Here is a 25,634-nt window from a genome sequence, read left to right on the forward strand (position 1 = left end):
AATATTCACACTACCCCCTAAAAGTCAGTAGGTGGTCATTTTAATAGGAAACTTTTTTCTAGGGGAAAAAACCCATAGTTTTGTATATTGTAGAACTGTGGCAAATTCGAAAAAAAACAAGAGAACACGGCAATACAGCCGCAGCCAATGAGGGCATAGTTCAAATCATAGCTGCCAAATCACACTGATTGCTTCACTTTCTGTCAGTGTTAGAATGGAAACAGATGATTAATGAAAACATTGCCAATAATAAAGAGAGCATCGTCCATATCATAGAATTTCGTTAGCAAATATGGGTCGGATATTGATTGATATGTATTTAAAAGAAAGGTTAGGTTAGTTGGATGCCGAATCCAAGTATCCACTCTTCTCCTGGTTATTATCTGAAACCACCTTTTATCGTTATTAGAAGCCATATTGAACCATATTGTCCTTATTTGTCAACAAGTGTGATTTTTGCTGCTGCTACAACACTGTTAGTCTTACCTGTTGTTAAAGCTGTTCCCTCTTTTCCTATGTCACTAGTTAGCAAATGGCATATAATGTATAATTACAATGTACTGATCATATATTGTTAACACCAATTAATATCACTGCCTGCAATGCATTGTGCAATTTTATGTCATTATATTGTTCATGTTTTTCAAAACTCTCATAAGTATTTCGTGCTTTATAAAAATGGCATATTTATGCACCTAAATCAGTCCCCATAATTTATAGCACAGATTTTGCGAGAGGAAATGAGTAAATTATACTTGAATTAAAACAACATGAAAATGTTTCTTTTATAACTATAATCTCAACCATATTTTACATGACGTTCATATAAATTTAAATTGCAGAATGATGAAGTGGGCAAACCAAATATCGTTAAGGATTTACAAATTTAGCTATTTGTTTTTTTTTTTTTTTGTTTTGTGAAAAATAATTAGCGCGGAGCTCGATTGTCAATGTCTTGATCAAAAACAGACACGTGTTAATTGATTCAGTATTCAAATATTTGACAAAAATAAATAAAACATGAAAAACAATATGTGGAATTGACCAAACGCGTAATACGCCAAGCGTCCAAACTAACAAATATATATTCAGGATGATAATGTGTCAGCATTATTCAACACAAACGACAGTGGAATGAAATAACTAAACAGAGTATGGCGTACGCCAATAAACGGTAACGAATATATTGGTGGAGGTTGTTTGAGATGCGAGCACCTTTGTCATTCTTCCCTCAATAAATACCGTGCTTCCGAGTTAAAAACTTATATCGATAAATTGCTTGTTTTTATTGAAAAATAAGCAATATTAGTGCGTATATTGCGTAACATTCAGTAGCATTTTGATTATAATGTGCAATGCCAGTGATGTCATTCACTGATCAACTCATTTTACTATGGCCAATCACAAAGCGCCACAGAGTCAGACGCCATAACAGTCGGTTGAGTGACAGCAAGGTAGTCGCGAAAACAAATCATCGCTATTTTTAAATGTTATTAGTACTATTTTGAGCAATGGTAAAAAAGAGTTCCGATAGCTTTACCGGACTGGGTTTTTCCACCTTACAAAACTGCTGACGCAGCATTGTGCCATTGGCTGTGTTTATTGTTCCACGGCACTACTATGCTTTAAGCAGTAACCTTGCTCATGCCAACGAGGGTGCGGTCGTCAATTCGGTTTAAAACATTTCACTCAATATAACGAGATTCAATACAATTTGACCATAATCATGGCTGACGGAAAAGACGCAGGTAAAAAAGACGCCCGGACGAAGCTGAAAGACAAAGCTGGAGAAATTGGAACAGCTCTTCCCATGGCTGAACCATTTGATGACAACGGCATAGAGAACAAAGCAATAGCAGAGAAAACTAGACGAGGTAGGCATTCTACTATTTTTTTTATTTATTTCTACACCTTTCATTCATGCAGAGTATGCTACAGACACTCTTGTAACATACCACGTGCGCTGCCACCTGTATTATGATTGGGAGAAGGTCGAATTTAAGAGTTGATTTCTAGACATTGTCAGTAGCAATCCTTTGTTCCATTGTTTGAATTTCACAGCCAAAATCACCATTGCACTCCGAACAAAAAGGCTAATGCGAGACTTAAACTACCAAAAAATCGTCCTTGTTACCCATGGTGAATGGTGTATTATAAGAACGTTACATTTCCCAGTGTCGTATATGATGTAAACTCTGTCACTGTCTTTATTAATACAATTTTCTTTTTACAGCCAGAGAAGAAAGGAAACACACTGAACAAGCGTCGAAATCATCGACAAATCTGCCGGAGCACTAGGCACTGTTTCACGTGGCCAACTTCGCCAGTGAAGGTCCAATTGGCCACGATATTTGCGTCAGAAGAAGAGACGATTTCTAAATATTATGACAATATTATAAGTGACATTTTTTAATGAGTTTATTGTTATTTACAACAACAGTTGGAATGACTGTAAACAGACAATTAATCAACGTTCACTAGGCACAGTTTATTTTCAAAGGGTAGCCGTGCGCAGCTGCCTTGTGGACTACCGGGACACCAAGCGACGGTGGCAGTTGACCATTTTAGCTGTGTTTTCAGAAAAACTGTTTCGTTTATATTTTCATTGAGATATGCCTTTTATGTATCGTATTCAAATTTATTTTATATTCGTATTCACAAACAACACAGTTTATGAAAACTATAGTAAGTGAGTGTGTTAATGTCGCGGGGACGACGGCAACTGTTACAGCACCACAACTCCTCGCTATGATCTTTGAGTTTTGTTCATAATTTACTTTACTAACGGCGATTAAAAGCTTGTTTTAGTTTTCTTGGACATTGCTTAATATTGAGCATGGTATGTGTGTTTTTTTACAATTGTTTACGATTATGATAAACTGGTATAACGGAGAAGAAGAGTTTGAACGATCAAAGTATGCGAAAATCACTCGATATGTATTTTGAGTCTGGTCTCAATGGCACGGCAGCCATAGCCGAGAAAGAGTGACAGGTGTCTATTGTTAGGTGTACTCATTATGCTACTGAATATAACACTGGTTTATTTGTATTTTGGCATTTTTATCTCCGACAGTACATGTGACAGTGAAACATGAGAGATGATCCACTAAAATGGCCAAAGAATCGTTACAAATACAGTCACCATTACGCGCAACTCTGAAAATATCTAAACTGTAACTACCGATTTTTTTTTATTTTAGGTTGTGGGTCTAATTAACATAATTTATGTAAGATCGTTACTATTTTTAGCATCTAGTTTTTCTAATGGGTCGTTGCTTAGAGACAAGGCAAGGTGTGTGTGTCAAATTTTCCTTGAAAGCACAGTCATACCATGAATACGTAAACACCAAATCACTCTTAGTCACCAGCGTCAACAACAACAAATCACAATCGCCAACCAGGGTTTACTGTGTTAACAAGTTTATTGCTTCAAATGAAGCACTTAAATGACGTTAATTGCGAAAACAACACAAAAATACGCTGGTTAATGTGTAAAAAACGAGACATGTGAAAGTGGCGTATATTCTAGAAGCTTAATTTTACTAAAAAATAATGATTTAATTAAGAGAAGTATTGCCGAAAAAATAATAATCCTCGTATTAGTAATGTGGTACTAATATAACTTAGTTTGTGATTTAAAACTGGAAGGCTAGTCATCGAGGTTGCTAAGTTCATAACATTAGTAAACTTGAAAACTGCTTGGAGTCTTGAAAATAGGCTAGTATAGTGGTATGCTTCACAATGTCAATAGCGGGAACAATTCTCGAATATGCTGCCAATAATCTAAAGAAATAAATATGAATACGAGATTGGTGTACGATCGGATCTGTCAAGTTTTCGTTGAAACAGCATATAAAAACCAATTGAAAATATACTTACCACACATTATATCTAATGTCGTATGGCTAATTCGACAAGCTTTATAAATCCGTAGGGTAAAATCCACACTGGCGCAGTCCTGAAAACACAAACGTTATAACTGTAAAAACACGTAAAACAAGAATGCCACGGTTATTATGAAGTGTACGTATTGTCAACGTCATATAACCTACACTACGGCAATGGCAACTACTCCTGCCGATGCCACTCTAAGCGCGCCTTCATTTGTCTCGCACATACGTATACTGTTAGAAATTGGGTTCTTAATTCTGCCGTCACCCGGTTCGTAGTGTGGCATATTTCACTGTTTTGAATGTTAGCGAAAAGAAATCAGAAATGATGCCTCACCAACTAAAAGATAATAATACCCGTTTTACCTTTAAATATACCCGAGTTTGCATATCCTGTAGCCAATGGGGCAGCCCATTGGTTGGAACAGTCGCCTTTTAAGAAAAAAAAACGCAAATCAGCTTGCGATTGGTCCATGGAAGGTTATTTTCCATATAATGTTAAGTCTGACGACACCACAGAGTCCGGGGGAAAAACTCTAGACGAAATGTACCACCTTCTATTCTGAGAAAGAAAAAAAACATGCAATGGCGCAAAGTGAGCTGAATTTCTAAAAGTTGGAGTGTCACATTCCCCATTAGACTATTCGTATCAAAACTACTACAAAAATAAAAACTTAAAACCTGGACTTTACTAAATGTGTCAACCATATCGTTAGAATATAGTTGTAACTGTAGATCTAAATATACTACTACTACTACAATACACAATTCATTTATGTGGCAACGTTTGCTTATTGTGCAACACAACCAACTATTGACGGTGGCCATTTTATGTTATTTATCCATTTCATAATCTGTAAAACGTGTGTTATATTTATAGCCGTTCTCCAGTTCATTAATTTAAAACTATTTCGTTTTGTTTTATATCCACAACACAAATGACGTGGTGTTCGGAAAGACAATTCTACAACATCAATTTGTTGTTATTTTGGCGCTGGAACAACGCCATTGCACGTTTTATGAGTCTCGCTGTGGTTGACTGTGTACATCGGAGGTATTTATTAGGTGTTTCTTTAAGTAACAGACTATGATAATATGATTCATATAATATTATACATAACTACATGTTGACGAATATTCAAGTTGAGAAAATGCTGGAAAGTGTTTTGACGCGTACATAAATAGTCTTCACCTCGGGTACTTGTGTACACATCGATAAATGCGAATCCCTCCCACACTTTGCATATCATACTAATCATTTACATATGCTGTAGACAGCCACGCCTCCTGTGCAATTGAGATCACGCTAACTGTGATCATCGCTAAATTTGTAAGGGACTTTCCCTTCGATAACGGCTGAAAAAAATAATTTCGGCAAAAAGAAGTATTAAATAAAAACTACATCCAACTTCTAACACATTGAAAACATGATAAGTGTCGTTTATATTACTCTTGGCTGCTAATTGCACAGTGTTGGTACACATGTACGTATCATATCCATTTGCTTTGCCGATGAAAACACAATATATTATAACGTGTATGCAAGTATACAGGAAAGATAAATCAACTGACAATAGATCGATTTAAAGTCATCAATTAAATTCGATTTAATAAATTTAAAAAAAAAGTAGAAACTACTGTTTTTGAAAATATATAGAATATGCGTAAGGGTTAATCGCTCTGAAATAGCAGTTCTTGGACTTATATTTCTAGATTAACCACTGAAATACGATAATGGCGCTATATCTTCGTGAATTTTATCTGTCGAAATATAAAACAATCAGCATCGTGTACTTGGCGGATATAATCCCACGAGAGTAAGTAGACACAATCTTATATCAATCTATTACATTATCAATAATAAATATACAGATTTTTTGTGTCGGTGTTTTGTGGCTGATGTACCACATGCCCTATTCATAGTTACTCGAATAATTCAGTGATATTGTCCAAATACTGTGTTATTTTATCCTGTATTTGTTGTAGCTCCTTTTTTATAAAGCCCGTACAAAATGGCCGAATGGTATTCGTGTACGCTAGAAAGATGTGCTTAGTCGTATGTGTAGATAAAACAACGTATATTTATATTATCGAAGGTTGCTGAAATACTGGCGTATTAAGTAGTAAGTATTCTGTGACTATTGCTATTTGACAAATAATGTGTAGTATTGCAATGATAGCATTGCATAGACGCACTGTTCAGACCATGTACCGTAAGATATTTGTGGAGTTGTACATTTATCACATAGCATCCAATTAGGTTGTCCTACAGCTACGAACTCGGGCAACCTAAAGTAGTTGTCGTTTTAGAAAGGAAGACCATACCTTGTATCACATTACCCTACTATTATATAACTTCCTTGCATAGGAACGAACTCTATTACATATCTTGCACACTGTGGCCACCTCGCCAAATTTGTCCCTCTTTTACTGACCAATGCCCTTGTAATAAACATGTGCAGTTTAATTGCAATATGGAATAACTTCGTCTGGCTGATTTTAAAGAGTGATCAAATGCGTTCGATAGGTGGTACTTTGCATCGGTCTTCGTTTTCTCCTGGCTCATAGTGGTTGTTTTTCAAATAACCACAACCTTGGTTATTGCATTTACGCATAGCTTAGCTTCTTGTACTACTGACGTGTCTAATTACCGTGTTGCCTTATATATTTGTTTTCTGAAATTGAAGCCAAATTAGCATTCTTGAAGTTTGACATAATAATTGTTGTCCATTCCACGTTAACGTGTTATATGTATGGTCGTCAATCACTGGTTATTGGTTGAACTATGTTTCGCACAAGCTATTGTAAATTGAAGTGCAGACGCATTGGAGAACAACTCTAGTCTAGTCGATATTTCTGCGCAAGAATTCTCCGTACATGTGCATTGGCCTGGGTGTGTTTGTTTGTTTGCGTCAGTCCGTTGTGAAATTATACTGAGATTCGGTCAACGAATAAACCATGTGACAGTATGAAAGTCCCATGACTAGTCGCTATTGTGGGCGGGAATATCGTACATTCATTTTGTTCTAATGGTGTTTCTGAAATCCAAATGAACAGTTAATTGTGAACTGTTTGTTTCAATCAACAAATCCGAAATATAAATCTATCAAAGACCCGTGACTAGTCGATATTTTTTGGCGTGATTGTAGCGAACATTTTGTCCTATTGGTGTTTGTGGAATCCAAATTGACAGTTTATTGTGAACTGTTGGTTTCGATCATCAAATCCAAAATAGAACATTATGAAAGACCCATGACTAGCCGTTATTTTTGGACGCGAATATAGCGAACATTTTGTTCTATTGGTGTTCGTGGAATCCAAATTGACAGTTTATTGTGAACTGTTGGTTTCGATCATCAAATCCAAAATAGAACATTATGAAAGACCCATGACTAGCCGTTATTTTTGGACGCAAATATAGCGAGCATTTTATTTGTCTTGTGGGAATTTGCTGAATCCAAATGGACAGTTTATTGTGAACTGTTGGTTTCGATAACAATTCAACTAAAGAGCAGTAGGAAATGTGATTGACTAATCGCTATTTTAGTGCGATTACTGATTGTGAACTAGGGTAATTCCCAAATATTCCGCCGCGTTTTTGTTGTCCTGCTTTACGTCTCATTCGAATAGAAGCCACCATTTCAGACACCGCTTTCGTATTGCCTCAGCGAGTAATAATCATGAACAGTTTGGATTCCTCATTTTGTTACGCTGTTCATTACTATTTCATCGGCTGTAGTATGACCGAACATTGGGACTTGTACCAAACAGATCCCATAACACGGTGTAAAGACGTGACTGGTGAGATCGCAACAGGGCATCGCATAGCAGAACCCCTGGATAGTGACAACATTCAGAACCCAGTTATTCAAGATAAGATAATACAAGGTAATATGATATGATATGAATTTTATTCAGTACAATGGCCTCAGGCCTATGGTACAATAAATCAAAAAATAGAAAAATACATACAGAGGGATTCCTTTAAAGAATTGTTCAATCTACTAGTCACAACTGGTTAAGTAGATTGACTCTGTGTTTAGAAGCGTAGAATACAAATTTTGAAATTTGAAGAACAGATAAGTTGTCGAACTGCATTAAACGAAGAAATTTTTCGTAAGTCTGATTGGACAGATAAAATTTAGGTAAATATTTTTTTCTAAGATTTAAAAAACGTGGACATACAAGGCAAAAATGGTATTCATCCTCAACCAACCCTAAATTACATAATTTGCAGATCCTCATATTCCTCGGTATGTTTAGTTTACGGTCAGATTCAACCCGAAGGTTGTGGGATGATGTTCTAAGCTGACATAGCGCAGAACGTAACTTGTTGTCTTTTATTAAATGCAAATATTTTTCACATTCAAAATCGATCTTAAAATATCTGTATTTATCGAGTTTAGGATAATTGTTGAGATCTGTAAACCAAGTTTGTTTGTACATATCATGAATTCTTTGGGTGAATAGAGACAAAAAGGAACAGTTATCGTCCACGCCTTGGTTTAACCAAACAAAACCAAAACCGTGCGAAAATAGAAGTTCTTTGACTTGGAAAGCCCAACATTTACGGTTGTTTTCCGCTTCTTTATACTGGAAAAGGTAACATTGGTAAACATAACGCTGTGTTTGCATTTTTAAAATTTTCAACCAAAATTTAATAATACGTATGTAACGCAAATGGATTAGTGGTAGTCTGCCTAATTCTCCATAAATTACAGGATTTGCTGTGGTTGTAAGCAAATTTAAAATAAATTTACAAAACTTGCGATGTGTTTCCTCAATATTTACCCCTTTGTCAAAACCCCAAACTTCACTGCCATACATCAAAATTGGTTAAATTTTACAGTCAAAAATCTTTAAATACATTTGTACATCAATATCACTGTATTTTGCTAGTATCTTTTTTAAAGCAAATATTGCTTTACTCGCCTGCTCGGCAATCACTTTTTGGGATCTAAACCAGCGACCATTATTCGAAAAAGTAATACCCAGATAACAAAAATGAGGCACAACCAGAAGTTGTTCACCATTGTAGTGCCATTTCTCATAATGCCTTAATTTGCCGGCATTTCTAAAAACTACAATTTTTGTTTTACTAATATTTACTTTAAGTTTCCATTTGCCTGAATACTCTGATAAACCGTTCAGCAGTCTTTGTAAACCAACTGCATTCGAACTAAATAATATTAAATCGTCAGCAAATAGTAAGTAAAACAATTTAAGTAAACCAACATATACACATGAAAGTCTGTGCTCCAAATAGTCACCAAGGTCGTTTATAAACAAAGCAAACAAAAGAGGTGACAAAATAGAGCCTTGTTGAACCCCACATAGACATTTAAACGTTTCCGTTACCCCTTTTGGGCTTCGTACACGAGACTTTATATTGCTATACATAGACTGTACAATTTTGAAAGGTAATATATGGATCACTCTTCGAATACAAAACTAATACATTTTCTACGTCGATTGTCGTATTTTTTCTCTAGTATAGCGATTGCCGATCTGATTAATTGTCATACTTTGGGCCAAAAAATGGATGAAAATGCCTGTGTTACCAAATAGTATAATTATATTGTGTTGTGTTGTTTCACGTCGTATTACGTTATGTTATGCTTTTGCTGTATTTCTTAGTACAAATAGTTCTTCTTGTCTAAACTATTAATATCGTCATTTTCAGCTGCCCTGAAAAAGTCCCGCAGTGAAGCAAATAGCCATCATGGTAAGAGCACCTAACCAATAAGATGGACTGACTTGTACTGTATAGCTACATGGTGGTTATGTCTACCCACTACCCTCACCGGGATGCATTCATGAATCACGTGCCACAGCGACAGTATCATATTGGCGTCTACCATTTGATTAGATATTATTTCAGTTTGCAAGCTATAACGTGTGTAGATTTGGATTGAAACAATATGGACGTGTTATCACGTGATGTCAAATACAAAGACCTGTTAAAAGATTATCTACTGTGTCTTCAGTACAATTATTAAGATGACGTCATAAGTCCAGTCGATTCGCCCATTTATTGGTCTATGACCTAGTACATGAATTATTATAAAGATAATGTGCATCTATACTATTAAAGCATGGCGATATTCATTACACTGTTTCGTGTCTGTTTATTAATATCATCAAATATTTATTCAGGGGGTATCCAGTCTTAGCTATCTTATGAATATTCAAATAATGTCCAATATTTGTAAAAAAAACAAAACAAAATTGTAACCCAGACACTGGGGGCGCAATTACATTCACAACGATAAAATGTAAAACGCCTGCATCAATCATCCAAACATTTATTTTTGATATCAAATAATCCTCTGACGCCATTTTCACATTATATTCTCATAATGTCATTATTGAATTTCTTGATTCAGTGTTTGTCATACTCTCTTTATACTTCTGTATACTTTGTGTATTTGTTGTAGTCTACATTGAATGATTCACTGAATTAGTCTAACGTAATCGCTATAGCATATACGTTTGTATATGCTATAGCCAATGGGGCAGCCCATTGGTTGAAACCGTTAAGAAAAGAAAGGAAACGCAAATCAGCTTGCGATTGAAGCATAGAAGGTTATTTTACATTCAATGTTGCGTCTGACGACACCACATAGTCCGAGAGAGCACTCTAGACGAAATGCAATGGAGCAAATTGGACTGAATTTTTAAAAGTTTAAAAATGTATGACCGTTCTTCAGTTTATTAGTTTAAAACCCTTTCGTTTTGTTTTATATCCACAACCACAACGTGGTGTTCTGGAAAAAACAATTCGACAACATCGATTTATTTTGGCGCTGGAACAACGCCATTGCACGTTTTATGAGTCTCGCTGTGGTTGACTGTGTACATCGGAGGTATTTATTAGGTGTTTCTTTAAGTTAACAGACTATGATAACATGATTCATACAATAATATACATAACTACAAACATGCTGACGAGTTTTCAATTTAAGAAAACGCTAAAAAGTGTTTTGTGGCGTACATAAATAGTCTTCACCTCGGGTACTTGTGTACACATCGATAAATGCGAATCCCTCCCACACTTTGCATATCATACTAATCATTTACATATGCTGTAGACAGCCACGCCTCCTGTGCAATTGAGATCACGCTTACTGTGATCATCGCTAAACTTGTAAGGGACTTTCCCTTCGATAACGGCCGGGAAACAATAATGTTGGCAACATGTCGAATTAAAAAAAAGTATTACATAAAAATTACCTCAAACTTCTAACATAAATAATCCACTAACTTTTCCAGGATTTCGTTGTCATTAACATTTCATTATTGTCTGTGAATTCCATATTGCTTTTATACTTGTATACTTTGTGTATTTGTTATAGTTTACATTAAAGGGTTCAATATTACACCACGCCCTCTGTCGCACTGCGTTGGAAAGTGTTATATGTTGCTATAGTGACAAGCTACAGTGCTATATAAATTATGAAACATCTGCTCATTTACCTATTGACGATTCACACTTTTACTTGCTCTAGTTTAGTTTATTCTGGAAAATGAAAGATCAAATACAGTAAAGAGCAACAAGTACACAAGACAGGCGATGAATCCGTGACACAGTGCGTCCATTCAAAATAATGAAAAAAATAACCGGCTTTTTAGATTTTGAATATAAACGTGTTTATTGTCTGTACATTTCTATTTACATTCCTGTTTGGTGGACAACATCTATTGAAAAAACAGAGCCGCTCCGCGTCACTTGTGCCAGACAACACACGTCCATCTTTTGTTAGTCCCCGTTCGGACGAAGTCCGAAAACGGGGACTTATAATTCGGTCTCCGTCCGTCCGTGCGTCCGTGTGTCAGTGCGTCCGTGCGTCCGTGCGTCCGTCCGGAGTCATATCTCAGAGTCCCTTGGACCGATTCCGTTCATTCTTTGCATGTGCCTAGTACTTTATGTGGGACATATACACATGCAGTGGTTTAGCGATTCGATTCAAAATGGCCGACTGGCAGCCATCTTGTTTTTTGAAAATGTTGTATTTTGGACATGCTTTGTCAGTTTTCATTCAAACTTGGTACATAGATTATACATGTTAGGATACATGTTCATGATGATTTATTTCACAATTGGATCAAAGATGGCCGACTGGCAGCCATCTTGTTTTTTGAAAATGTCGTATTTTGGACATGCTTTGTCAGTTTTCATTCAAATTTAGTACATAGATCATACATGTTAGGATACATGTCCCCGACCGTCCATGAGTTCCTGAGTCTGTCCGTCCGACCGTCCGTCCGTGTGTCCGTCTGTCCCTGCGTCAGTCTATCCAACGTCATATTTCAGAATCCTGTGGACCGATTCCGTTCATTCTTTGCATGTGCCTAGTACCTTATGTGGGACATATGCACATGCAGTGGTTTAGCGATTCGATTCAAAATGGCCGACTGGCAGCCATCTTGTTTTTTGAAAATGTTGTATTTTGGACATGCTTTGTCAGTTGTCATTCAAACTTGGTACATAGATTATACATGTTAGGATACATGTCCATGATGGATCAAAGATGTTCGACTGGCAGGCATCTTGTTTTTGTTTTTTTATGCGGTATCTTGGACGTGCTCTGTCAGTTTTCATTCAAATTTGGCACATACATGTACTTTATACATGTTAGGATGCATATCCATGACAATTTGTTTCAAAATCTGGTCAAGGATGGCCGATTGACAGCCATCTGACTTTTTGGCCTTACTACTATATTTCCACAATTTATGTACCATTTTCATTCGTATTTGGCACATACATCATACATATCAGTGTGTTTCATAATCAGATCAAAGATGGCTGAATAACGGCTGTTTTTATTTTGGCCATATTACTATGACACGAAACACGTGTTTTGATGTAAATAAACAATCTGTTGTATACGCCACTTGGAACTCAAGTTTCAAGGACACGCTCGCGACAACCCCTCCGCTTTAATATGACGAGCACAAAGAGAACTTAACGGGGACTGTGTCATTTTCAATGACTTGTTCTATTTTATTGACATTAGTGATCAAATAATTTTATACGGTTCGCTTTTGAAAGTATCATGTGTCTGACTTCTTTCTCGTTCTTTCGTATAAAAATAGAGCGACGTGCCTTGCAAATCATAGCGTGAAATGGTGGATTTTGTAGACGTCAATGTAGATTTAAGAAGTCAACAAAATGTTGCGCTATAGTGTCAAATTCAGGGGCTAGGTTGATAAATACATAATATTTATTTACATTGGTAGATTTAACACAGATTTACTCCTCAATTGAACCCCAGCCATAACTGAAACACCATACATGATTATTATTTTCTCCTTGTAGCAATATTCTGTCTAAAATTGATGAACGGTTCTGTCGGAGCTTCGCAAAAACAACGCCCAGGACCACCCCCTCCGTTCAAAGGGCAAAGGAATAGGTATCAGTCATAAGTCAAATGGCTGTATTTTCTAACCAAAGGCAACCACATCAGTAGAAATATACAATATGTACAAGAAATATTATCGAGGAAATTGTAATATTCTTATCTATGTCGGGATTTAATCTGTAAAAAATGGGTGTGTTTACGAGCAGTTGTAATTGGCTGTTTGTTGGTAGGAAAAATAACATCACATAAAAATAACAACAAAATACAAATTAAAAATTAAATAAATAAATACAAATAAACAGAAAAGGGCACGCGCCAATTTCGCCAAACAGACCCCATCTACCAAATGAGTTAACACGCTTTGTTTTGTTTTACAAACACTAACGTAATATGAAATACAGCGTCAATAACAGGCACGCGACTTGAATTGAATTGAATATTAGAATGTTCCAATTTTTTTGTTTCATTATCATTGATCATGATTCGATTCAGTGGCTTACAAAATACGAGCATTATGAAAATATTAAAAAAAGTTTTGTAAATATGCATTTTTATGAATCAAAATGAATGTTAGAATTCAAATTGACCAATCCAAAAATCAAGTGTTACATCATCGTTATCGAATTAATATTAATCATGTCATCCTATCCAATCAGCAAGCGCATTATTTCGAATATGTGGTAGGTCTTAGTTGCTATGTCATGTGAAGGCATACGTGCACATTATGTGTGTAGGTAATGTTCAGCTCTTGAGTTAATCACTATTAAATATTTGAATTTGAATGAATGTTCTATGCGTTGTGCCTCTTACTGTATGGCCATTTTATTGCTACCTTGTGTGACCTTCTCACTTCCCAGTACCGGCTAATAGGGACTTTAAATGGGAGGAGAACAAATAATAATCCTAGGGCTGACAGGTCTACCGTCGCAGGTGACTTCGGTACCATGCAATGCATACAACACAGTGAAGACAAGTGGCATGTATCAATCAACCGGTTTAATAACAAATGACAGATTAGTCAAAATACACTATACTTGAATTATAACACTAGAGGGCGCACTCAAAGGGTCACGCACTTGACCTGAGTTACCTAGGTGACCGTCACATACAAAGAATTTGTTAGGATATGTCCCCAATGAAGGCATTTACTACTATTGCAAAATGTATATGCAACCCTTACTACCAGTGGTACGCCAAACAATGCGAATTAACCTTCAAATACGCAGCCTATCACCATGGCAACACAGTCGGGACACCAATCAAAGCAACTTCCTCCACTGTGACAAATATACTGGAGGTATACTCCCCTTTGATATTCCCCGTAACTAGTAACAATAAGTATAACTGGTAATAACAATTTCTCGGTAAAAGCTGCTTATATCATAACACAGCTAAACAAGATATCAAAACCAACAATACACTGCCAGATAATACTGTGCAAAACACTACCAAAACTGTCAATAACTGTCCACGACGTGCGTGTTCACAACAGGCGATGCGGGAACTGATTGTCCTTGGTCGGTCACAGCTACAGTGCACTGGTCTATTGCTGGTCAATCAAAGCACGATGAACGTCACGATCACTGTTGGCATGCGGGAAACCGTTCGCACACGGGATTCAGTAAGCCGATTGCGTCGTGTACTACTACACAATGTTTCCAATGCAATATCCACGCTCGGACGGCATTATCATCAGGATTACAGGCTCGTTACATGGGCGCTGCCATATTGTTTACACCGTAAATGAGGCCAAATGACGTCACGCCTTGGCAATACTCGGCAGACGACACCTCATGGGTTCCAAATTCAAAGCGCTCACCTCAACTGAAAGTTCGTGGCTATCACAGTCAGTCCTTCGCCATCAACGGCCCAAAATGCTCAGGAAGCAGTCCGCGTGTCTTTACCGGCACGTATCTGAACTGTCTTGTTGGCGGCTGCCGATTCAAAGCAATTTCACCACAACCTTCTGAGCACCGTCCAAAGCCATGTCACAATCTCAAGCATGTCTCGTCTCCTTCTCTGCGCATGCCTACTCAATCACGTTACCCGTCACGCGGGAAAAGCAAATCCTCTCCCAAAGCACAGCTGAAAAATTTCAAATAAAACACACTCAAATATGAAAGGTATTAAAAAGATGAAAATTACAGGCAGATAAACGATACTGTTCATAGCAAAATACAATACACGAAAAGTACGTCCAGACAATGACGTCATAGTTATTGTTAGATACTCTCGCTCACAAGCAAGGGCCGTACCAGTGTTTCAATCGGGGTACTGACCGTACACAACACTTGGTTACACACTCCCCCGAATTAGGTTATGTGCGCCCCGCACTCACCAAATTCTCCATGCCACAGCTATCAGTTAGATTCATATCTACAGCTATAGGAAAAGAATTAATGAGGTTAGCAGCTCAGTCCTTCAACTGGTTTACAGGGAATCCATTCTTCCCATCAAAGTGCAAACAAAACAGCTAATAATCTGTAGAGAGGGTACAAAAATGAGTTAAAAAGACTCTAACCTCTCAATGCAAGTAGAACTTGCAACCAAAGAACTGATACATCTGCAAGCAGTCAACGATACCACCAAGGCATCTGCTCATCATCGCCCAAAACTTCCTGACAACCTCTTCTGGTAGTAGGGCGATAAGGCCATCCAAAACGAAACGTTGTCCCAATGATCCATGTTTTGGTTAACCAAGTTACCCCACGCCAGTGGTCAGGGCCCCGGGAAGTTCTGATTAATTCCACCCCCTTTTCATGCCCAAGAGTACCCCATGGTAAAGGCAAGGGACTCCCCCAAACATCTATAAGCCCAAAGCAACTCGCGCTGCCACCGGCTGCGTGCTAATGCTGGATGCGCGCTAGTCCAAAGACTCACAGCAGAAAACACACGCAATAGTAACTTCGTCGGTTCACATCCCCTTAGCTAATCCTCATCATAGTCTACACACCAGTCATGAACATGACCTCATAAACACAAAATCAACATCACACCACGTTCTCAGCAATAACAAAGCTATCATAAATGTAAACAAATAGTTCAAAAGGCAATTATCCAAATCAACTAATAACGCTTGGCTCTATGCAACTCCTTCTTACACGACTTTGGTACACACAACTCGAATAAAATGTACAAAAGTGACGATATCAATGGTTCATCAGTCTTCTGTCTTAAACGCGGCGTACTCCAACCGTACCTCTTCGGTAGGTGTCTCGCACACAAAGATCGACGCAAGGGACGTACACAACTACTATCACTCGTCTCGTCAGATGAGTTACTCACTCTTGAGTCAGTCAATTCAACATCCTCAGTGCCATTACTACCATACTCTGTAACTTCGAAAAGTGAACCCTGATGTTCAGTTACTGACTCAATCCTTGTATCAAGTGGGGACTCAGGATCTCCCACAGATTCAGACTCACTGGTGATATCAAGCTCGGTAGTCACTGTTTGTGATTGAACACTTGAATCCCTCACCAGTGGTGAAACACTATTCTCCTCCTTGGCCAATTGATCTATACCCTTTTTAGGATGGAACGGCCGAGTCTGAGGGTTCAACATCACTGGCACTGCAGTTTCCATGTCACACTCAGTGGTGCAGGAGTTAGAATCAACTGAGTGCTTCAGGTCTGCAGCTTCCCTCTGGTTTTCAGCTTTTCCCTTCACCCGTCTGCCTGAATCCTTTAAATCTGGCACATCCACTCGTTCATCACCATACCCAAATTCAACATTGCAAGGTTTCAGCAAGTTCCAGTGAAGAGTTCTCAGCTTTCCACTACCGTCGTGTCGAACAACATAGACCGGAGCATTTGCATCTATCCGCTTAACGATCGTATAAGCTTGCTCTTCCCATCTATCAGCGATCTTGGCCTTTCCTCGAACACCAACATTACGCACTAGGACCTTGTCACCTTCAATGAAAGTAGTCTCATGCACCTTTCTACCATAATGAACCTTATTCTGTGTCTTCAATTTGCCAGCAGACTTTGGGGCTTGCTCATAGGCAAACTTCATCCTTTCCTTCAGATCTTCAACATAACGCTCTGGCTTTCCAGGACAATTATCCTCGGGTCTCACACCAAGACGGACATCCATCGGCAACCTTGGTTGCCTACCAAACATTAGGTAGTACGGGGAGAAGCAGGTTGATTCGTACTTGGTGCAATTATACGCATGAACCAAAGGCGCCACATATGCCTTCCAGTTGGACTTCTCATGGTTCTCCAACGTACCCAACATATTGAGCAAAGTCCGATTGAACCTCTCACACTGCCCGTTCCCCTGAGGGTGGTAAGGTGTAGTGTGAGTCTTCCTAGTCCCTGTCAGCTTGCACAGTTCCTTGATGACATTCGATTCAAAGTTACGACCCTGATCACTGTGCAGGCGTTCAGGAAAATCGTAGTGGATCATGAAATTATCCAGCAGACACTTAGCAGTAGTCCTTGCAGTTTGGTTCCTCATTGGCACTGCCACCGCATACTTTATAACAAGGATGTCCTTCACACCCCCCTTTGATTCTTCCAAAGACAAAAAGTCCATGAAGACTAGCTCCATAGGTTGTTGAGACTCTAGATGCTTCAAGGGTGCCCAAGTCTTCAGCGCAGTGGATCCTTTCTGCACGCACATCTCCTGCAGCTCAGTACCTTACTTTTCACGTCACTACTCATGTGCGGCCAATAAAACCTTGCTCTAAGCAAGTCTAAGGTACGATCTTGCCCAAGGTGCCCAGTTTCATCATGTGCCCCAACAAGCGCAGCAGACCGATGACTGCTTGGAAGAACCTGCTGAAAGTACTCTCGGCCATCTCTAGTGTGCCGACTACGATACAAGACTCCCTTTCTGAAACACAATTTGCCCCATTCATGAAGGGCAAGGTTCAACTCTTCAGACGCATGTTCTTTTTCCGCTTTGTTGGGTTGCTTCCCATTCTCCTTGTAGTAACGAAGTTTGCCAATGGTTGGATCCTCTTTCTGAAGTCTCTCCCAATCCTTTGCGGTCAGTGAAGTTAGCGTGGGCTCTCCCAACAAACTCATGGGTCTCTCAACTTCACTCGGTATAACAGTTGCAGCCGATGCGAAGGCTTCAACCCATGGCGTATCAGAATCAGAATGGACCTGACATATGGCCCTAACTTCGTCAGGCTTGATCTCTATACGGTTATCAAACCTATCGAGGGTCTCGTCCGGGAGTCCACCATCACGTTGGGGTCTACAAGACAACCCATCAGCATCTGCGTTCTGCCGTTCAGGTCTGTAACGAATGGTCAAATCATAGTTGCTCAAAGCAGCCCACCAACGGTGTCCTGCAGCATCCAACTTGGCTGTAGTCGATACATATGTCAGTGGGTTATTATCCGTCAAAACCTCTGTGTGGTTGCCGTATAAGTATTCATGGAATTTCTCTGTCACGGCCCATTTCAGAGCCAGAAACTCAAGTTTATGCGCTGGGTAGTTCCTCTCGGATTTTGTTAATCTTCTACTGGCATAGGCCACTGGCCTCAACACCTCTTTCCCACTCACTATCTGAGTTTGGTAGAGTGCTGCCCCCAATCCAGAGGTACTTGCATCCGTAGGAAGCTCAAATGGGCGCTGATAATCAGCGTATGCCAATACCGGTGGTGTCGTCAACTTCAATATCAAGGCATCAAAAGCTATCTGGCACTCAGATGTCCAGACAAATGGTGGTGGATTCTTCCGTGCGCCTTGGGTCTTGCTCCCCCATTTCCTTCTAAAGGGTTGCTCTGCCGTCAAGTCATTCAGAGGCCAGGCGATCACAGAGTACCCTGGTACAAATCGCCTGTAATAGCCAGCAAACCCAAGAAACGTGTGCAGCTCATGGACATTGGCAGGCACTGGCCACGTCTTCAATGCCCTGATCTTTTCTGGATCCGTCTCCACACCCTCTGAGGACACTACATGCCCCAGGTACTTCACACGCTCACAGAAAAACTGGCATTTTGTATGCTTCAGTTTCAGGTTATACTCCTGCAGATGCTGAAAAACATGTTCAAGTCGCTCCAAGTGCTCCTCAAAGGTCTTGGAGAAGACAATTACGTCATCTAGATAAGCCAAGCAGATCTTTCTATTCAAGTCCCCTAGGCACTGCTCAACAACTCTTTGACAGGTTGCGCCAGCATTCTTCAAGCCAAATGGGACAGTGGTATACTGGTATAGCCCAAATGGAGTGGTAAATGCTGTCTTGGGGATGTCCTCTTCCGCCATGGCAATCTGATGGTACCCACTTTTCAAATCTATAGATGAAAACCACTCAGAACCATTAAGTACATCCATACTCTCCTCTATCCGAGGCATGGGGTATGCATCTCCAATGGTAGCACTATTAAGTTTCCGGTAATCTATACATACGCAGATGCAATCGCAGATGCCCATGGACTACTTGATTCTTGTATCACGCCATTATCCAACATACCTCTTATCTGCACCCTCACTTCATCATAAAGTGATGGAGGTATGCGTCTGTACGGCTGTTTGAAAGGTTCTTCACTCGTCAAGTTGATCTTATGCTTGATCCTATCACACCTACCGAGGTCATTTTCTCCCTTTGAGAATGTGTTATGGTTGCAGTCGAACATCTCTTTCGCTTGGTGTAGCTGTTCCGTGTCAACAGGGGAGTTCGTCATGTCAAACTCAAGACCTCCGCTCACCATAGTCCTATTCTGAGGCTTGGTCAAGTCATGCAACGACACACCGTTACCTGGTATGGACTCTGAACTAGTAGTGTACACAGCCTGGGTCACGCCAAGTATGTCGTCAGATCTGATGGTGATCGGATTCGAAGATCTGTTGTGTACCACCAATGGCACACTGGATCTCTTCCGCCCACCTTCTGCAGTAACAATCATGGGACTAGTCAGCCACCCACCATCTTCAGACCACTTACCACTTGGTTCTATCGTGATATCAAGTTTTATTTCGGGAGGACCAGATTTCATTCTACCCCTAATCATAGTAGCTTCATTGGGCATCACAGTAACTGGTTCTCGTAGCGCAGCTCTGACAACGCCCATACGACCAGTCTTGCCACAAAACCTGTCCCGCGCCTTTAATGACTTCAGAACATAGCGTGCATTCGCTGAAATCCTCTTCCTGACCTTACCTTTAGCACCATCGGACCCCATATACAGGTTCAACCAGTTTGTCCCGGCAGTGATTGGTACCTTACGTGTATATGCATTGTCCTGGACAACCAGTGCTAATATTAACTTTTCACTACTATCCCCAAATAAGCGCTTCGGGAGAGACACTGTAACCTCCACTACACCACTGTATTGAAGACGCTCTCCCGTCACTCCCTGAATATGCAAGAGCTCACTGAGTGGGGTAAACGGCACATCACTCAAATACCTGTCATACTAGGACTGGCTTATCATGGTTACTTGCGAACCAGTATCTATCATACATTTGCACGATCGATTATTTACACTTACCCACTCCTCGACCAGAGTGCCCAAAATGGAATTATCAACCCGCCGGCCACGCCTGTTGTAAGAATTCGATACACCATGAAAAGTATGACTCCTAGCCTGTGCTACATCATGGCTGTTACCCTGATCCTTACCTGTTTCTGGACACCTCACGGAAGTATGACCTGACTTACCACATTTCTTACATGGAGCCGTACACTCCCTCGCCATATGACCGCGCTTCCCACAGTTGTAACAGCCGGAATCCCTTTTCCTAGCCGTCCCCTGCTTCCAGCCACCAGTATCACCAGTCTCATGCTGAGAATCGACAACTCTTTGTCCTGCCACTGTCGGATGTAACATGGGGTACACGCTGGGCTGGCGCATAGCCTGGTTCTTTAATTCCAGTTCCAGATTCTCTAGTCTACTCGTCTGAGCCTGCATCAAAGACAATATATTTCCGATCTGAGTCTTGTTTCTTCTCGAATACACTTCATTTGTTTCTCACTCTGCTCCTTCATTAGCTGGAGTGCTTTGACCATCATTGCTAGCTGCTTATCTGTGTCAGAACTCGTAGCGATCCCTCCATCATTGCCATCTATATCTGATTCACACTGCATCTCTGCTTGGGTGGCCAGGTGCACCCTGGCAGTCCTGTGTTTTGTCACGGTGGGTTTCCTACTGTTTATGTCAGCCTCCGCCTTTCTGGCTGCTCTCAGTAATTCATCATATGATGCAGAACGATTGAATGTGTGTCTCACGGTTGACCGTACACCATCATCCAAAAGACCATCAAAAAACCTACGACCCAGGCTTTCGCTCATCTCTGCCTCGCATACTGCCCCTCTCTGGTAGGCAGTGTGAAGCCGCCCTTCCAATTGCACACCATATTCCGCTACAGTTTCATTCTCTTGCTGCTGTGCATTGTAGAATTTCCTGATCACTATGTCACCGGTTTCAACCTCACCGTAAATATTCCTGAGTTTCTCTACAATTCTGTCAACTGTTTTTGCCCTAGCGGCCATAATTATCTGACTAGCCTTACCTTTCAGAGATTTCTCTTTTTGCTGCAGCAGTGGCTTCTCATCATAGACCTCAGACTATATTAACCTGCTCACCTCATGCTCCCAAACCTTAAAAGTGACTCCATCCTTACCTTCATCGCTGCCCGTAAAGGTAGATATGCACGGCAGATGATAGGCAGTGGGCGGCAAAAACCGTATGGGCTGACCCACACTCGCGTTGAATGTCTCGGGCGCCGATGATGCGTTCACACATTTGCGTTTGTGCACTTGCTTCCGGCGCTTACGTTCACACTTACGCAATAACTTCATCAACATAACTTCATCATCTTCAGAGGTAGAGCTATCAGTATACTGCGCGATGTCTTTGTTGTGCAATCCGTTCTCGCGCACTGCATCATGGGTAGTATCCCAATCCTTAATAGGCCTTCCCCCTCCCCCGATGGGTGTCAGGACAGCGTCAAGCAAATTAGCACCTCTCCCCCATCCAAACTTAGGAATGACCCCTGGGGTAGTCTCATACTTATCCTCCCATCCCAGTTTAGGGGTTATCTTCTCTATCTTGGTATTCAGGATTTCATCTCCCACATCGGCCATACTGGTAGAAGAGACTGTCAACAGCACCAGGGACAACAACAGATATGATATGTGGCAATTGCAGACTGCAAGCATCAATAACGGTAGCCCTGCAAAAAGACTCAATGTACAAAAAGGAATTTCAAAACTCCAATTTCAAATAACAAGCACTAACAAAACAAATCAGTAAACATGAATAACTGTGCTACACACCTCAATCAATATCTTAAGGCAACTAATGCCCCCTACACAAATCTGTTAGTATAAAAGGTCAAACACTGTGTTCCCAACCTTGCATGGATGTCATCTAACACACAGTTACAACAACAGTATTACAGCCTCACAACGTTTGGCGCCAGATGTGACCTTCTCACTTCCCATACCGGCTAATAGGGACTTTAAATGGGAGGAGAACAAATAATAATCCTAGGGCTGACAGGTCTACCGTCGCAGATGACTTCAGTACCATGCAAGGCATACAACACAGTGAAGATAAGTGGCATGTATCAATCAACCGGTTTAATAACAAATGACAGATTAGTCAAAATACACTTTACTTGAATTATAACACTAGAGGGCGCACTCAAAGGGTCACGCACTTGACCTGAGTTACCTAGGTGACCGTCACATACAAAGCATTTGTTAGGATATGTCCCCAATGAAGGCATTTACTACTATTGCAAAATGTATATGCAACCCTTACTACCAGTGGTACGCCAAACAATGCGAATTAACCTTCAAATACGCAGCCTGTCACCATGGCAACACAGTCGGGACACCAATCAAAGCAACTTCCTCCACTGTGACAAATATACTGGAGGTATACTCCCCTTTGATATTCCCCGTAACTAGTAACAATAAGTATAACTGGTAATAATAATTTCTCGGTAAAAGCTGCTTATATCATAACACAGCTAAACAAGATATCAAAACCAACAATACACTGTCAGATAATACTGTGCAAAACACTACCAAAACTGTCAAAAACTGTCCACGACGTGCGTGTTCACAACAGGCGATGCGGGAACTGATTGTCCTTGGTCGGTCACAGCTACAGTGCACTGGTCTATTGCTGGTCAATCAAAGCACGATGAACGTCACGATCACTGTTGTCATGCGGGAAACCGTTCGCACACGGTGATTCAGTAAGCCGATTGCGTCGTGTACTACTACACAATGTTTCCAATGCAATATCCACGCTCGAACGGCATTATCATCAGGATTACAGGCTCGTTACATGGGCGCTGCCATATTGTTTACACCGTAAACGAGGTCAAATGACGTCACGCCTTGGCAATACTCGGCAGACAACACCTCATGGGTTCCAAATTCAAAGCGCTCACCTCAACTGAAAGTTCGTGGCTATCACAGTCAGTCCTTCGCCATCAACGGCCCAAAATGCTCAGGAAGCAGTCCGCGTGTCTTTACCGGCACGTATCTGAACTGTCTTGTCGGTGGCTGGCGATTCAAAGCAATTTCACCACAACTTTCTGAGCACCATCCAAAGCCATGTCACAATCTCAAGCATGTCTCGTCTCCTTCTCTGCGCATGCCTACTCAATCACGTTACCCGTCACGCGGGAAAGGCAAATCCTCTCCCAAAGCACAGCTGACAAATTTCAAATAAAACACACTCAAATATGAAAGGTATTACAAAGATGAAAATTACAGGCAGATAAACGATACTGTTCATAGCAAAATACAATACACGAAAAGTACGTCCAGACAATGACGTCATAGTTATTGTTAGATACTCTCGCTCACAAGCAAGGGCCGTACCAGTGTTTCAATCGGGGTACTGACCGTACACAACACTTGGTTACACACTCCCCCAAATTAGGTTATGTGCGCCCCGCACTCACCAAATTCTCCATGCCACAGCTATCAGCTAGATTCATATCTACAGCTATAGGAAAAGAATTAATGAGGTTAGCAGCTCAGTCCTTCAACTGGTTTACAGGGAATCCATGCAAACAAAACAGCTGATAATCTGTAGAGAGGGTACAAAAATGAGTTTAAAAAACTCTAACCTCTCAGTGCAAGTAGAACTTGCAACCAAAGAACCGATACATCTGCAAGCAGTCAATGATACCACCAAGGCATCTGCTCATCATCGCCCAAAACTTCCTGACAACCTCTTCTGGTAGTAAAGCGATAAGGCCATCCAAAACGAAACGTTGTCCCAATGATCCATGTTTTGGTAAACCAAGTTACCCCACGCCAGTGGTCAGGGCCCCGGGAAGTTCTGATTAATTCCATCCCCTTTTTATGCCCAAGAGTACCCCATGGTAAAGGCAAGGGACTCCCCCAAACATCTCTAAGCCCAAAGCAACTCGCGCTGCCACAACACTTGGTTACACTTGTAAACGGCACTAGCATTTCACTACAAAGGGATATGCACCAGCATGTCACTACATAGAGGTCGACACTGACATATCCTTACAGAGGGAGTGACAGCACTACGTCACTACAGAGCTATCGACATCGACATGTCACTACAGAGGCGTCGACACTAGCATATCACTACAGAGGCATCAACACTGGCATATCACAACTGAAACATCGACACCAGCATGGGGGTCAACATCAGCATGTCAGTACAGAATCATCGACACCAGCATATTATTACAAAGGCATCGACACTAGCATATCAATAGAGAGCGATTGACTTCAGCATGTCACCTCAGTGGGATCACCACCAGCATGTCACTACTGAGAGATCAACACCAGCATGTCATTACAAAAGCATCGACACCAGCATGTCATTACAAAAGCATCGACACCAGCATGCCATTACAAAAGCATCGACACCAGCATATTATTACAAAGGCATCGACACCAGCATATCACTACAGAGCGATTGACTTCAGCATGTCACCTCTGAGGGATCACCACCAGCATGTCACCACTGGGGGATCAACATCAGCATGTCACTACCGAGAGATCAACATCAGCGTGTCACTACAGAAGGGTCAACATCAGCGCGTCACTACAGAGGGTTCAACATTAGCATGTTACTACCGAGAAATCAACATCAGCATGTCACTATAGAGGCATCGACACTAGCTGCAGTTCTGTAGCTCGCTTGGTTTCGCTGTCGGTTATTTCGTTCGTCGTGGTGTTAACGCGAAACCATGGAGCTATAGTTCCATATTATGCGAGTTACCCTATTTTACCGACCTGAAATCACGTCGGGCCGTAACAGCCGGGTTTTTTTTCATTATTTTCGCCTCAAGTTTCTACCTTTCTATTGTCGATGGGCCCCAAAACTATTTCTTCAATTATTTTGAGGGCAATGGTCCGAAATTGGTCGATTTCACGACGAAAACCGTGGAAAACTACAGCGAAATCCCCG

The 25,634-nt window shown here is 40.5% G+C and overlaps 1 protein-coding gene and 3 long non-coding RNA genes across 5 annotated transcripts in view; 3 read left to right on the forward strand and 1 right to left on the reverse strand.

The window, feature by feature from the left end:
* The first annotated feature begins 1,374 nt into the window (after nt 1-1,374).
* Nucleotides 1,375-2,818, forward strand: LOC100367815 (uncharacterized). Of its 2 annotated transcripts, none has more exons than XM_085502086.1 (2): nt 1,375-1,874; nt 2,238-2,818. In XM_085502086.1, exons 1-2 carry the CDS (start codon nt 1,727-1,729, stop codon nt 2,411-2,413), a joined length of 324 nt encoding a protein of 107 aa, XP_085358212.1. In that variant the 5' UTR covers nt 1,375-1,726; the 3' UTR covers nt 2,414-2,818. The 2 variants fall into 2 exon arrangements, with proteins under 2 accessions (XP_085358212.1, XP_085358218.1); XM_085502092.1 differs by having other exon boundaries at nt 1,376-1,874; nt 2,234-2,818.
* Nucleotides 2,819-3,403: 585 nt separating this feature from the next.
* LOC102801968 (uncharacterized) lies at nt 3,404-4,249 on the reverse strand. The gene is made up of 3 exons (XR_438213.3): nt 4,053-4,249; nt 3,880-3,958; nt 3,404-3,783 (listed from the first exon to the last, which is right to left on the reverse strand). It is a non-coding gene; the product is annotated as an uncharacterized LOC102801968 (long non-coding RNA).
* Nucleotides 4,250-5,602: 1,353 nt separating this feature from the next.
* LOC144349492 (uncharacterized) overlaps nt 5,603-25,634 on the forward strand; it is a 38,168-nt gene continuing 18,136 nt past the window's right edge. Inside the window, exons 1-2 of the long non-coding RNA XR_014928828.1 lie at nt 5,603-5,707; nt 5,877-6,013. This is a non-coding gene — a long non-coding RNA (uncharacterized LOC144349492). The remainder of the gene's footprint in view (nt 5,708-5,876; nt 6,014-25,634) is intronic.
* On the forward strand, nt 7,471-10,003 carry LOC102801897 (uncharacterized). Its single transcript, XR_438212.3, has 2 exons — nt 7,471-7,778; nt 9,574-10,003. It is a non-coding gene; the product is annotated as an uncharacterized LOC102801897 (long non-coding RNA).

Source organism: Saccoglossus kowalevskii, chromosome 1, assembly GCF_978046115.1.
Source record: "Saccoglossus kowalevskii chromosome 1, keSacKowa6.1, whole genome shotgun sequence".
NCBI lineage: Eukaryota > Metazoa > Hemichordata > Enteropneusta > Harrimaniidae > Saccoglossus > Saccoglossus kowalevskii.

Bases quoted from the DNA above. Each gene is read 5' to 3' on its own strand.
- LOC100367815 (XM_085502086.1), top strand. From the start codon at position 1,727: ATGGCTGACGGAAAAGACGCAGGTAAAAAAGACGCCCGGACGAAGCTG. The intron at 1,875-2,237 runs GTAGGCATTCTA...TTTTACAGCCAG, and splicing joins AGCAGAGAAAACTAGACGAG to AGAAGAAAGGAAACACACTG.